Genomic DNA, 15,492 nt, shown 5'->3' with positions numbered 1-15,492 from the left:
TGGGTAAGGGCCAACACACCTGCCTCTTATCTTTCAAGCTGGAGGATTTTCCAGGGTAAACAAGCTGGAAGGAAGCAGAGAGCCCAGAGGGGTCACCCTCGTGAAAGTATATGGTCCCACCCCATTCCCAGTTTCAAGCTTCGGTATGCAGCTTGATTCTGGAGGCCTCTGCAGGATGGAGTGTGTGGATTTCTGACACTTGGCTTGCCACACACCCGCAGGCTGCATCTTTGCTGAGAATTAGAATCCCGTGGCCCGGACATAGCAGCCTGTGACATGGAGTGAAAACTCTTGAATTGGTATATTCACGAAACTGAAGCCGAGGGCTCCGTGAATGCTTGTGGAGGAAAGTCTGGTTGAAGGCCCAAGCCAAACAGCCGCCTCCCGAACATCTCAATACAGACACACCCCTGAAACAACCACATTTTGCTTTATTAGGCGTTCCATGGTAATATAACACAGAGTTCTTAAGGAATAATAAACACGAGACTTGTTTTTTACCATAATTATTTTGCCATTAAGACAGTGGTTACAAAAAAAAAAAAGTACTCTTCTGGCTACACACTTTATCAGCTTTAGAACTGAAAGTTCCTCCACTCATGGGTCACAATCACAATTTCAAGGATTAAAAACCATCTATTCTTAAATCCTACACTGTTTTAGAGCATCAAGTCACTGCAGTTATTCAGTTCTGAGACACTGTCGATTTATTTTAGCATTTACATGACATTCATTTAACAGACACACAAAGCAAGCCAACAGGTAAACATGCTTACACAGCCTGCAGAAATCTTCAGGTTTTAAATTGTTTTTTAAGAAAACAACCAAAACAACCAAAAATGACCATGACCTGGTACAGGAAAAACAGGAAGACTCAAGTGAATACTAGAGCTGCAAGTGTTTCTTAGAATTGAAACAAAAATTGTTTTTTTCCAACTTGTTCAAATTTCCTCTAAGTGCAGGTGAGAAAAAAAAAGCAAATATATTAAGTCAACCAATTATTTTTTCAAAAGTGCAATTTACCTCTAAAATAACAAATAAACAACAACAACAAAAAACCCAAAACCCCAACCAGAACCCCAAAGGCAAAATGTGTAGAGAGACAAGGGTGGTGATGGAATGAACTACTTTGTGATGTTTTTACGCTTTACAAAAAGCAGATTTGGTTTTTAGAAAAGCCTGCAAACGCAACATTGCTTGAGAGAACCTGTAAACACGTTTGGAATGCAATGCAACACAAGTCAGCAAGGACAGGGGTGGGTCCAAAGGAGCCAGCTAGGGGGAAAGGTGACAGAAAAGGAGAGGGAAGGATGGAGACGGACATCACCTGTGGTCTCTTAAGGGGGCCATGTGTTCAATTTGTAAGGTTCCCCCCCACCCACTGCAGTTCTGATGTAACCTATTGTTCATAAAACACATTGCTCTTGCAAAGTAGAATGGACTTTAAGTTTCCCAAGGATTTTTTGAGTTTATAGGGCTTCTTTCTATGTAGTGTGTCTTTTGAAATAATTGGAGAAGAAAAAAATCTGGTTTTTCCCCAAAAGTGAAAAGCTTCCATGTGTTCTAGAATCTCAAAAGATACTTAACCAGGAAGCAGCAGGCCCTCGGGTCAGACTCCTATTAGCTTAGCACTTCCGAACTGGTGACTTTGATTGGCTCGCTTGGGTTATTGAGGCTCGGTGTTTAGGTTTGACCGTGACTTTAGCCAGATAGCACTGCACAGAGGAAAATCTCTCTGGTTCTGCAGCCTCAGACCTCTTCAGCTTCTAGGCCCTGTCTGCGGTTCCACGTGTGATACTATGGGTGAGACAGCATGGCCCATTCCTGCACTTGGCCAGGACCCCACACACTAGCACACGTCCTCATGATGGCGGGTGGGTAGCACCAATCCCACATGGACTAGGATGACACAGCACTCTGCTTGCAATGGCAAACGCTCAAATCCTTTAGGCAGACCCCATGACCACCATGAAATGGTAGACCTGGGAGGTGAAAAGATAACGGGGCAGGGGAGGAAAACACTGTCTCCGAGACGAGGGCTGAAGGAAACACAGAGAGAGAGAGACAGACACGAAAATATTCATGAATTAAAAAGCTAGAGAGAGAAAGAGAGTGCAAGAGCACGCAGAAAAATGGTAAAAGAGAAAAGAATCCTCAAAGGATTTAATCTGCAGCAAAATCTAGGCCAATAAAGCAAGCCTGCCCCTTTATCAACAGCTGACCCTGAAGACTACGGAATGGTGATGTGGGCATTTTGGAGCCTCTCAGGACGGACACGATGAGTTTGCCAACCACCCAGAATCAGCTGGGTGATGACGTAATTGCATCATTAGGATGTCCAGTTCAAACCCCTTGTATTAATATGGAGTTAAATGTTCCAATTTAGTATTAAAAAAAAAAAAAAAAAAAAAAAACTCTTTCCCACCTCAACCCCTCCCCAGCCCCACAAAGAAAACTTCTTAAAAATTTTAAAAAGAAAAGAAAAAGGCAGCTCTGGGCAATTCACTTTATCTTCCCTCCCCCCATGAAAAGGAAGATGCTAACGGACACTAGGAGGTTGAAGGCGAAGAAGACCCTCGCTGGGGGCTGCTTGTTCGCATGTCTGAGTGTTGGGTGTGGTTCCGTGTATGAGCTTGGTGGGTAGGCTTGGGTGTGATACTCATAGATGTGTAAGGAAGTGGATGAGCAAAATCAGTAACTCCCGGTGAGAGATGGGGTGTGGGGCCCCAAGGGGGACCCCATGAACTGGCTGCTCCACAGTAACTATCACAGGCTCTTAAAAAAAAAAAAGGGAAGGAAGAAAGAAGTCTCAGAATGTCCTCAGGTGTCCCATCCCCAGTCCCCAGTGGACGGCACAGCCCAGGAGCTCTAGCCCAGGCTGGTGATGTTGGCACGGCCACCGGGGGGAGCCACGATACGCTGGGTGGTGCGGCGGGGAATGTTGTCATCAATTTGAGCACCTGGAGGGAGAGAAGAGAGGAATGGGTTAGGGGCCAGGACAGTCACACAAGGTCCTGCTTGAAGGTGAAATCTCACAGCTCAGGAGGAAAAGTGCTAGTCGCATTCTTTTTTTTGGAGACAGGGTCTAGCTCTGTTTTCTAGACCAGAGTGCAATGGCACCATCATAGCTCACCACAGCCTCAACCTCCTGGGCTTAAGCCATCCTCCCACTCAGCCCCCTCAAGAAGCTGGGGCCACAGCCACAGGCCCCCACACCTAGCTAATTTTTAAATTTTTTGTAAAGAGGGGTCTTGCTATATTGCTGAAGCTGGTCTCAAACTCCTGGGCTCAGGCAGTCCTCCTACCTCTGCTTCCCAGCATGCTGGTATAACAGGTGTGAGCCACACTGCCCGGCCTCACATTCTTTGTTCTTCTCTTAAAACCTCACTGAAGTTTAGACTACAGTAAGGAGGTGGAGGCTGGGCATGGTGGCTCATGCCTGGAATCCTCCTAACAGCACTCTGGGAGGCTGAAGTGAGAGGATTGCTTGAGTCCAGGAGTTTGAGAACAGTCTGGGCAACACAGTGAGAGCCTATCTCTACAGAAAAATTTTAAAATTAGCCAGGCGTGATGGCACAAGCCAGTAGTACCAGCTACTGGGGAGGCTGAGCTGGGAGGATCACTTGAGCCCAGGAGGTCGAGGCTGTAGTGAGCTGTGATTGCACCACTGCACTCTAGCCTGGGTACTGGGTGACACAGTGAGGTACTAATATCTCTAAAAATAAAAATAAATAAACTTTTTAGAAAGGAGATGAGCCTAAGGTAGCCAAAGAATCAGACACTGTATAAAGGCTGTTGGATCTATTACTGGAGAAAGTAAAACTATATACAAAATATCACTACACCTCAGACTCTGTCCTGTCCCCTGTTCTGATTAGTCAAATTGGCTGTGGCTTTTCTGAGGACACAGCCTTCTTCTGGCATTCTAATCCCCTAACCCTACACATACAATCACAAATAGGAGGAACGATGGCACCTTATACTGGAATAGCCTGGAGAGATCAGATAACACAGACGTGATTATACACATTTTACTTACAACAAACTAAAGTTCGTTATTTTTAAATGTTTTGAAAATTTGTAATCCATATATGGTACATAAAGGTAACTTTTTAAAACCTGTACAACCAGCAAGAAAAAAAATTCTCTCTGGTTTAACAATTTCTTTAATATGCCATAGGAATCTGTAGCCCAGGGAGCAGGAAGAGTGGAATGTTCTAGTCATGGGCCAAATGAAAGATGGGAAGTTTCAAGTAAGGAAACATAAAAATCTGAACTCTTTCCTCTCACCAAGGGGATATCACACATATTACCCAAGCAAATACAATTAACAGTTCTCAAATGACCCTGTTCTAAGCATTGTACACATATATTAATCCATTTAACCCTCACAACAACCCCCAGAGGGGAGCAACTACTATTATTGCCATTCTACAGGCGAGGAGACTGAGGCACAGCCAGAGCTGAGCTATGAAGTTAGGCTGTTGAAACTCCAGACTCCACAAGCTACACTACAATATTCTGTAGGAGAGAAGAGAAGTCCTGTAATACCACAATGTCCTTTCTTATAATGGATCTAACAAATCAAACAAATGTCTTCTTAATATATTAGGTAGAACACAGTATGGGCATTGTGTGACACAAACTGATCTCAAGATTCTGAAACCCAACCAGTCATTAACTATGAAAATACATCTCCATGTCGGCTGGCCTGGGCATGGTGGCTTATGCCTGTAATCCCAGCACTTTGGGAGGCCGAGGCAGGCAGATCACCTGAAGTCAGGAGTTCTACCAGCCTGGCCAACATGGTGATACCCCGTCTCTACTAAAAATACAAAAATTAGCCAGGCATGGTGGTGCACGCCTGTAATTCCAGCTACTTGGGAGGCTGAGGCATGAGAATCATTTGAACCGGGAGGTGGAGGTTGCAGTGAGCCAAGATCGCGCCATTGCACCCCAGTCTAGGTGACAGGGTGAGACCCTGTCTCAAATAAAAGAAAAAGAAAATACATCTCCAGTGATCTGAGTCCACTGTATTTCCCACTTTGGGGAGAAAGGGAATATCATTCACTTCCATTTCTGTGTCCTTCCCAAATACAATTGTAGCCTCGCCAGCACCAGTGAGCTGGCCCAGCAGAACTGTGCCCTCCCCAAGCCTCAACCCTACCAGACAAACTGAATCCAGACTGGTGCAGGTTCCGGACAGGTGGGGCCTGCTGCTTGGCAGGAGACGTCTTGGCCGAGGAGGCTGGAGTGACTGTCTTGGGTGTCACAGACACCTCACACACGGGTCCGTCATACAGGCCACGAGGAACCCCTCTCAGCTCAGCCAGCTGCAAAACACAAGAGTCCCCCAAGCTTAGGCCACAGTCACAGAGGACACCTCTCTAGAAACCCTCCTGGAGGAAGGATGGGCCTGTGAGATATAGGGATGGAGGGCTCTCCTTACAGACAGGTGGACAGGTGTTGTGTGGGGCCAGCTCCCACAATGCCAGGCCAAAACTCCCCACAAGGTCCAGTAACTGGTTAACTCTACAAAAACTAACACACCTTACCATTTTCCCCCCAAAGGCACTTCAATTTAAACCCTGTGAGAATCCCCTAAACATGCTGTGAGGGGGATCTGGTATCATGTTCAAGATCTGGCCCCAAACTTTCTTTCCAATTGCATTCTCCCTTTAATTCCCTTATAGCTCCATCTCTTTCCTGCTTCACATGCCCTGAATACACTGTGCATTGTCTATACTCATGACTCTCTTATCAAATTCCCTCGTCTCCCTTCTTTGACCTGACAAACTCCTACTTAACCTTCAAAGCCCAACTCAAAATGTCCTCTCCCCATGACACTCTCCCTGACTACGGCAGTGGCTCCCTCCTCTGGGTCCTCACTCCACACTCCTCATCGTAGCATATACCATGATCTTACTTTGCTAGAGCTGTCTGTGGACATGCCTGACTCCTTCTCCAGTATTTTAAATGCCAGGAATAAAAAATTCAGGCTCCCTCTTATCCCTGGAATCCACTGTATTCATCTTAATATTCTGTCTCAAGGTGCTCAATAAATGTTTGTGGCCTTGAACTTAATTCATGGTTTAACAAAAAATTCATCAGAACAAAACTACTCACCCTGCTTCTTGCCTTGATACGCTTGTAAACAAAATCAGGGAAGGGCTTCCGGGGAATGTAGCGTCCAGAGCCTTCGGTGACATGCAGGGTGCCGTCCTCCAGGACAATCTTCCCCTGGCTGATGACCACCAGCGGGGAGCCGCGGCACTCCATGCCTTCAAAGATGTTGTACTCAAGAGACTGGGAAGAGAGCACAGTAAACTCTAGAACAGGCCACTCTGGCTGGACTCAATCCACCCAGCAGTGGGGCACCCACTGCCCCAACCCCACAAAGACAAAAGAGAGACTCAGAGATGGGGATCCTGTCCCAACTGAGCACCCCAGCAGGCACTTACTCGCTGTGTCTCCATATCCCTGTCTAGAATATGAAAGAATTTTCCTACCTCTCCACATTAGAAAGAAAGACAATTAAACAGAATAATTGTGTGGAAAGGGTGCTTGTTTGTAAATGCTACACAAATATAAAGAAAATGATTCCTCCTATTAACAGGGACTATGTTCCCACCATCTCCAGCTCCATTCTGATTGAATTCCAAAGGCCTTCTCTGACCAAGTTCTAAATTTAATCTTGAAATGAGCCATCCACAAGTAGGTTTTCCCACTGGCTAGCCTGGTTTTCCAGTCTGTTTGCGGTGTGGTTAAACTGAAGTCCCTAAATGAAAGGACTGTGGTCACTGAAGAGACATGCCTCCGATAAAATGATTGAGGGCTAGTTAATTTCCAGAACAATGTAGCTATGTAGCTATCCTTCTGGTTTCAAGTTTTTCAGGGTAAAACAGAGACACATCTGTGTGCCCTCTTGGAAAATAGGTGGGGTCTCCACATGGCTGTGAATTTCTGGTTGGTAATGAAGCAACAGAAAACAGGAGTCATTGCACCCTGACATCGAAAACTCCATCCTGCAGCTTCGGCTAACCCAGTGCTACTTCCCAGATCCCAAATGCTTCCCGCTTCTTCCTGCCTGTTTGGTTCACGGGGACCAATGGCTGTGCCTGAGTCTGGACTGGAGGATTAATAGGTGGCTCCAACCATAAAGAGCACCCTGGGCTTCTGGGAAAGTTCAGACCAGGTTATCAGCACTCAGGGAGCTGGCCTCTGAACAGAGAGCTGTGCTAGGCCCCTGCAGTTCAAGATGACATTTCTGCTTAGTGCAGCGGCTGGTAACACGGATTCGGCCGGCTCAGCAGCTCACATCGAGCATGGAAATGCACAATGCCCCGCATACAATGTTGGGTGAAAACAACCACCAGGGCTGTTAGGACACTGCTCTGAGTCTCAAAGCAGTCATGCAGAAGCTACCAAAGGAACCGTAGCAGAGAGGCGCCAGCAGGGAGGGAAGAGGACTCTGCACTTGGATTCCCGAGACCCAAGACTTAAAATTGTCTTTCGTCAATTCTAAGACACTCATCCCTGAAGTCAGAATGTGTCTTACAGCAGCCAGAGCCACGCAGGCACTGCCGGCCTAGACTAAAGCCAAGTTCTTCTAGGGGAATATGGGTTTGCTTGTGCCACTGCGTTGGAGGACAACCCCACTGAGGGCATTTTACAGTAAATTCTCAGCTTGACGTTGTTCTGGACCACACAGGCGGCACACATTCAGACCACAAGGCTGGACAAGCACCCACTTTCAGTTCCAATTCTTGGGGCAGACATTTTTCCGTCTTGGCAACCAATGCCAAGGTCGAGTCCTGTGAGATTTCCTGCCACCCTGTCTGCACAGCAGATGCACTCCCCAGAGATGCCGTAATAAGCACATGCTGGCCCTTGGTGGCCCAGTCTCCCATGAGACTCCTTGTCTTGGGTATGTTTTCCTTCATCATGGTACATAACCTAATGGAATATCTTAAAATCGATAGCATCTCAGATACAGTAAAATTGAGAAGTTGTGTGACTCTGTGGAGATCGCTTTAATCCCGCCTCAGCTTCAGTTTCTTCATCTGCCACCCTCCCGAGGCGTATGTGAAGATGACAATACAAAAAGCCTCATCCCTGGTCGTCTCAGAAACAACCTTTGAAAGGGTGTGAGTCATCCTTTAAGGCCTGGATCAAGAGCCATCTCTTCCACATCACTCCACAGCTAACAGTTTATGCCCTGACAACCTCCTCTTGTGCCCTACTGGGTAGAGTATGGGCACAGCCTCGGCCATGGAGACATCTGCCCTAGGTTCACACCCCGGGTATGCCATTCACCAGCTATGTGACTTTGAACGCATCCCTCACACCCCTAAGCCTCCACCTCCTCATCTGTGAGGGGTAAGTAGGGCCCCCTTTGCAGTACTGATGTGAGAATCAAATGAAATAAAAAGAACAAAAGCACCTAGCTCACTACTTGGTTCACAGCAGGTATTTAGAAAATCTTCACTCATTCACTGTCTGGCTTTTTACTGCACTTTGCTAACACTTGCCAGCCCTGCAGCATCCAAGATCTCATACAATGCATGTGTTGAGTCTTGTTGCTTATAGATGAGCACCTAGAAGACCTCTGGAGCCATCTCTCATCTTTAAAAGATGGAGGAACCAGCCCCATGACTCTCAGTGACTTAACATTGACAAGTCCAAGGGTCAGATCACAATTCCCAGATACTCAGAGCCTACTCTCCATCAAACCATGATGCAGGGAGGCTTCCTCACTCACCATGCATAGACATTTTTAACCTACCTCCACACAGGCTACCTAAAATTACTCATTGGGCCAGATGCCTGGAAAATCCAATCAAAGGCTTAGCAACAGGGCTGTCGATAATAGTTAGCTAGATGCTCCGAATTAAAGCTAATTAGCCTCATGGTAGGAAACACTGTACTATGCAGGGAAAGTCTCCTAGTTGCATTTCCCCAGAAGATCAATGAACAGACATGTTTAGCGCTGGCTCTTTAAAACAGGTGAGGATGGAAGAGCACCACTTTGAAAGTCAACATTTCTCCCATTGGTCACCTGGAGGTAAAAGCAGGGTAGGTTGGGGTGAAAATGCCTGGAGGGCAGAATCTGTCTTCCCAAATCTTCACTCCTTCCCACTGTCTCTTCTTCTAGGTTAAGAACTCCAAATGCAAGCTCCCCAGCTAGGTCATTTGTGTCTTAACGAGCCCTGTCAGTCATTTATAGCACCTCTGGGGGAAGCAACCTTCCAAGAAAGGGGAAGCATTTTCCCCATCTAAGTCTGACCAAGAGGCTGCATATGCAGTCTGGCAGGGAAGAGTCCTGAACAATTTTGGGTTCTAATTCTGGCTCAACCGCAAAATCGCTATGTAACATTAGACTGGTCACTTAAGCTCTCTAAGCCTCCGTTTATTTATTTTCCCAAATTGGGATAATAATACCAGTCCCTTTATTGAGGTCAAATGAAAGAGTCAGTGAGAATGTGAAGTTACAGGCACACGAATAGGGAGGTTCATGGGGCAGGACCCTAGGACCCCTGACCATAAAATAGCCAGTCAGGACACCCAAGAAATCATGATCTGAGCTGTAAGAGGGTGTGCCCATAAGGCTGTGCTGCCAGGCTGAGCCAGTGAGTGGTGTGGGAGGGAGAAAGTCAGCTTTAAACACAGACTCGAACAGTCTTCTGAGAAGCACCCACCGTCCTGGTCCTCACAGGTGGCAGCAGAAGCCAGAGCTGAGCCTGAGCTCACTGCAGCCCAAACACCTCTGTGCGTGCAAATGAGAGAGGATTGGGACAGGACAAAGTCCTAGAGCTGCTCTGGAGAAATGCCAGAAACCTGCCCTGAGTTGTCATGACATGTGGGGGAGGTGTCAGTGCTCGCTGGCCTGAGCTGTCTTCGAGATTCAAATGAGTTCCTGACATGAAACGCTTCTGCCCGAGGCCCATTTCTTTTCCAAAGCTCTCCCTCTGTGCATATTCCTTCAGTTTTTCTGCCTATACCATATTGCTTGTGAGGACTCCGCAGTGTCTAACACCTCTGCTTAATGTCTGCTAACCTCACAGAATCACAGGACACTTGGAGGCCTCGTCTGAATCCCTCACTCTCAGCTGAGGAGCCTAAGACATTAACATACTTGCCGTGGGTCCTGTTAACAAGAGAGGACATCTCCAAGCTCTGCAGCCCAGACCCAGAGGGTAGCGATACCCAAAGCTGCAGATCCTCAAACAACAATCAGATGGCTGGGGGGTACTTCTACTAGGGAGAAGTCAGTCAATCAATTCCTTTAAGATAATAAGAACGGCTGTCATCCAGTTTTCCGCATGGACACTGGCCTGAGAAAACAATGGCTTAAGAGCATCAAAGTCCCCAGTGAGCATCTCAGGAGAGGACATCTCACTGTTTCACTGAGGTCCCTTGCACCAAGTACTGCCATGAGAGGTGCCGCACCAAACTATGAAAATGGCGCGGTGCCTGACTTCTAGAAACTTTGCACTTTGACATCACTTTAGAGGCTCTAAAGGTCTACAGATAGAGAGGCTGTGGTATTCCAAAATGATTATGAGAGTAACGGTCTTATTGACCTCACTACAGAAAATGAAATAACTATTCCTTTCCCAGCAAACTGCAAATCGTAACATCCTCAGGAAAAGCGCATTCCCATCACAGCAAGTTCTTTTTAGAAACGCTGGGGCTCTCCGTCCGTCCGTGTCTCTGTGACTGTAATTCGTTTGGATGGGGCCTGCACAGTGAACAGGTCTTACGCTGTTGTGCGTCTTGGCAGAGATGGTTTTAACACTGTCGGGGTCCCAGATGACCAGGTCAGCATCGGATCCCACAGCAATGCGGCCTTTCCGGGGGTAAAGGTTGAAGACTTTGGCTGCATTGGTGCTGGTCACAGCCACAAACTGGTTCTCATCCATCTTCCCAGTGACCTGAGGGGGACAGCACAGGTGTGCACAGGAGGCACACAGCAGACACGAGTTAAAAAGTTACTTTTCAATAACAAACTACTGATACACACAACAGCTTAGATGGATGTCAAGAGCATTGTGCCAAGTGAAACACAAACCATCTCAAAGGTCACACACTGTATGACTCCATTTCCATAATGTTCTCCAAATAACAAAATTGGAGAGATGGAGAACAGATGAGGGACTAGATGAGTTCTTCCAGGGTTAGGGAGGGTGGAGGGGAGGAGCAGCAAGAGGTTGGTCTCTGAAATGCTGGACTAGACCTGCATCTTGAGTGTGGTGGTGGTCACATGACTCCACAGGTGGCCACATAGCCTAGAGCTATACCCACACATTGTGACACTGTCAGTGTCTTGGTTTTGATATTGTACTACATTCACATAAGATGTAACCATGAGGGAAACTGGGTGAAGGGTACCCAGGACCTCTTTGTACTATCTTTGCAACTTCTTAATCTATAATTATTTCAAAACAAAAAAAATTTCATTTAATTTGCAGGGGTGGCAATACCTCTTAAGGAAGTATCATTTGGCCCAATTGGCTGTCCTTTTCAACAAAATACAGCCACAGATCTAGGCTTCCTTTTTTTCTCTCTTTTTTTTGAGACAGGATCTTGCTGTCATTGAGGCTGGAATGCAGTAGAGTGATCCCAGCTCACTGCAGCCTCAGCCTCTCAGGCTCAAGCAGTCCTCCTGTTTCAGCCTCTCGAGTAGCTGGGAAGACAGGCATGCACTACCGTACCAGGCTAATTTTTGTTTTTTTTAAGAGACAGGATCTCACTATGGTGCCCAGCTGGGCTCGAAGTCCTGGCCTCAAGCAACCCTCCCACCTCGCTCTCCCAAAGTGCTGGGATTTCAGGCATGGGGCACCACGCCTGGCCAGATGTCATCTTCTAGTCTAGCCAACCGAGAAGTCTCAGCCCCGCATCTGGTTTTAGGTGCCAATCACATTGCCTCAAGTGCTTCCCCTCCCAAACCCACTCTAAATCCAGTAAAAAACTGGGCAAAGGAAATGAACCGGCATTAAGAGGGAGAAAAAAGTACAAAAGGCCAATAAGCATAGGAAAAAATTTTCACTCTAATCAGTAACTGAATACATTAAATGTAAAACAATGAGACACAAAATTCACCTATCAAATCAGCAAACAATGGATTTTTGCTGACAACACCCAGGTGGTAGACACTGGGGAGTGACATATATTGGTGGTGGCATATAAAGCAACTTTCTGGAAGGAACTTTGACAATATGTATCAAAACCGTTAAAAATATATACGTCCTTTGACCCAGCAATGCCACTTGTAGAAATTTCTCCTACAAACATAATCAAGAATGTGTCTATAAACATGTCATTCCAGTTAAGAAAAAAAAAAACCAGAAACAACATAAATGCTCAACCAAAGACATAAATGTGGCTGGACGTGGTGGCTCACACCTGTAATCCCAGTACTTTGGGAGGCCAAGGTGGGTGGATCACCTGAGGTCAGGAGTTTGAGACCAGCCTGGCCAACATGGCGAAACCCCATCTCTACTAAAAATAGCAAAATTAGCCAGGCGTGGTGGCAGGCGCCTGTAATCCCAGCTACTCAGAAGGCTGAAGCAAGAGAATTGCATGAACCCGGGAGGCAGACGTTGCAGTGAGCCAAGGTCGTGCCACTGCACTCCAGCCTGTGGGGAGAGAGTGAAACTCTGTCTCTCCCCGCCAAAAAAAAGAATTATAAATGAGTCCTGGCTGGGCATGGTAGCTCATGCCTGTAATCCCAGCACTTTGGGAGGTCAAGGCAGGTGGATTACCTGAGGTCAGGAGTTTGAGATCAGCCTGGCCAACATGGTGAAACCCCGTCTCTACTAAAAATACAAAAATCAGCTGGGTGTGGTGGCACACGCTTGTAAGGGGGCTGAGGCAGGAGAATCACTTGAACCCGGGAGGTGGAGGTTGCAGTGAGCTGAGATTGCACCACTGCAGAGTGAGACTCTATCTCAAAAAATAAATAAATGAGTCCCAGTTTAGCATTCACATGGAAGAGTCTGTTACTGTAAATCAACTTTTTCAAGTATATTGAAGCAGGTGGAGATATTTCCAAGATATATTAATTTTTTTAAAAAAACAGACTACAAAATAGTATGTATGATGCCAATATTATTGTTATTATTTTTTTTTTTGAGACAGGGTCTCACTATGTTGCCCAGTTTGCAATGCAGTGGTCCAATCGTGGCTCACTGCAGCCTCAACCTCCCAAGGCTCAGGTGATCCTCCTGCCTCCACCCACCGAGTAGCTGGGACTACAGGCACACGCCACCATGCCTGGCTAATTTTTGTATTTTTAGTAAAGACAGGGTTTTGCCATGTTGCCCAGACTGGTCTTGAACTCCTGGGCTTAACTGATCCACCCACCTCGGCATCCTAAAGTGCTGGGATTACAGGCATGAGCCTGGGAGTGGGCCCAGCTGTATGATGCCAATATTATCTACACACTCACACATATCGCATATACACATGTGCACTTGTGTAGTAGCAAAAAAATGGAAAGACATATGCCAAAATGTTGTCGTTTTATCTGAAACATGGTGACTTCTATTTATTTCCTTATTCCTCTTGGAATAAGGATATATTCTTCATATAATCTAAAAAATTCACTAAAAAACAGAAAACCTATTCTGTTAATATGTTTTAAAACATTAAAATGAAAAAGCCCAAAGATCCTCTAAGTCAGTGTATGTTCATAGCAGGCCTACCGGAAGCTGGCAGTAGAAGATATGCTAAGTCCAGAGGGCCCTAAAAGACACTTTTAAGGAAATTGAGCCCATTTCCAAGAGTAGAAGAGGATTAACTGAAAAAGTCACCTGGTTGCTAAGGAATTTTGTTCCTGATTGACCTAGAGTCACATCTAAAGCTGTGTAGGTTTTCAGTCTTTACTGCTCCATTGATGATAATGATAAGAAATACATAGGTAGGCCAGGTGTGATGGCTCACATCTGTAATCCCAGCACTTCGGGAGGCTGAGGCATTGCTTAAACCTGGGAACTCGAGACCAGCCTGGGCAACATAGTGAGACCCCCATCTACACACGCACACAAAGAATTAGCCAGGCACGGTGGTGTATGCCTGTGGTCCTAGCTACTCAGGAGACTGAGGTGGGAGGATAACCTGAGCCCAGGAGTTGGAGGCTGCAGTGAGCTATGATTGGACCACTGTACTCTAGCCTGCGTGACAGAGCAAGACCTTATCTGAAAAAAGTTTAAAAATTGTTTTAAAAAGAAATACATATGTAATATTTAGGAAGAAATGACCTGTTAGAAGAGGTCTTAGATTTCCAACCCTCAGAAATATTGTCATATAAGTACTGGCTTCTAGGATGTCCTCCACTGTCTGTTATTTCAAGGCCTCCATGAGCCCCGTGGCCCCCAGATGAGGAGGACAAGGAAGGCTGAGAGCCACCGAGGAGTGAGGCCATCGCTCCTTACCACAGCCTTGTCCCAGATGACGGACATCCGCTCCTCAGTGCCATTGGTGCCCTCCGGAATCAGGGTGAAGTTGTCCTTTCCTACAGCCTTCTGGGCAGTGTTAAACGTGCAATGGGCACTGCCCGTGACCTGGAGGTCTCCACTGCAAAGAAAACGCATAACGTGGTGCCACAGCTTCATCAGGATGCTGCGCGCCTACACCTATTTGGTGGGCTGTCCCATGAATGGCATCACACCAACCACAGTGGAATCCTTCTGATGCCTCCTCCACCTTCTTGGCTTGACTTTCAAGATGGCCCAGGTTTTTAATCCAGAATCCCCTCCCAAAATGGTGCTAGAATGACAATTCCCTGTACTCACATAGCCAATCTAGTTTGGTGAACAAGGGTCTCCCAGTTTTATGGCTGCTCTCGGCCACCATGTTGTTTTCACCTAACGGGTTGGTCTGGTCTCAAGAAAGACAGAATGTGAAGTGTGAACAAGTCGCCAGGACTCACCAGGACAGCAAGGAGTTGAGAAAGTCTGGAGTGGTTGGATCAGGGCTCAAAGGTGGGGAGGTGACAAAGGCGGCAGCCTTGGCCCAGTTCTTGCTCCAGTAATGGGAGCCGTCCGTTCCCAAGCTGGCAGTGATGGGCTCGCCATACACCACAGTTCCTGACAAACAGAACACACAAGGTTCAGTCCAACACAATGTAGCGGGAAGGGAACCACCCCTGTGAGGAGCTACTGCCTGCCCAGCAGCACCCAGTGCTCTCACTATCCCTTTATGGGAAACACCAGGCTCATCTCACAGATGAGGAAACTGAGACTTGGGGAAATCCAGTACCTCCATCAGCCTGTCACCCACAAATATGAGCTCCCTAAGATTCCACATTTGGCCCCTGCTCTTCAAACAACACACCCTCCCTACAGGATCCCAGACATCCTGAAGGCTTCTGTCTCCTACACTGCTGATTTTCAATTCTATTAATCTCCTGCTCAGATGGTGTCCAAACATCCAGTCACAGGTGCCATCTGGACTGTTCTTTATGCATGGCCTATGGCACCTCAAATTTAA

General features: G+C 46.7%; 1 protein-coding gene across 2 annotated transcripts in view; it reads right to left on the bottom strand.

The window, feature by feature from the left end:
• Positions 1 to 411: 411 nt before the first annotated feature.
• DPYSL2 (dihydropyrimidinase like 2) overlaps positions 412 to 15,492 on the bottom strand; it is a 146,697-nt gene continuing 131,616 nt past the window's right edge. For both annotated transcript variants that reach the window (XM_003902566.5, XM_003902565.3), the window contains exons 9-14: positions 14,933 to 15,089; positions 14,436 to 14,577; positions 10,764 to 10,934; positions 6,127 to 6,306; positions 5,168 to 5,333; positions 412 to 2,960 (exon numbers count right to left, since the gene is read on the bottom strand). In XM_003902566.5, the coding sequence (XP_003902615.1) occupies positions 2,869 to 2,960; positions 5,168 to 5,333; positions 6,127 to 6,306; positions 10,764 to 10,934; positions 14,436 to 14,577; positions 14,933 to 15,089 (908 nt within the window). In that variant the 3' untranslated portion in view covers positions 412 to 2,868. The remainder of the gene's footprint in view (positions 2,961 to 5,167; positions 5,334 to 6,126; positions 6,307 to 10,763; positions 10,935 to 14,435; positions 14,578 to 14,932; positions 15,090 to 15,492) is intronic.

Source organism: Papio anubis, chromosome 8 (genome assembly GCF_008728515.1).
Source record: "Papio anubis isolate 15944 chromosome 8, Panubis1.0, whole genome shotgun sequence".
Lineage (NCBI taxonomy): Eukaryota > Metazoa > Chordata > Mammalia > Primates > Cercopithecidae > Papio > Papio anubis.
This window is presented reverse-complemented; position numbering and strand designations above follow the sequence as displayed.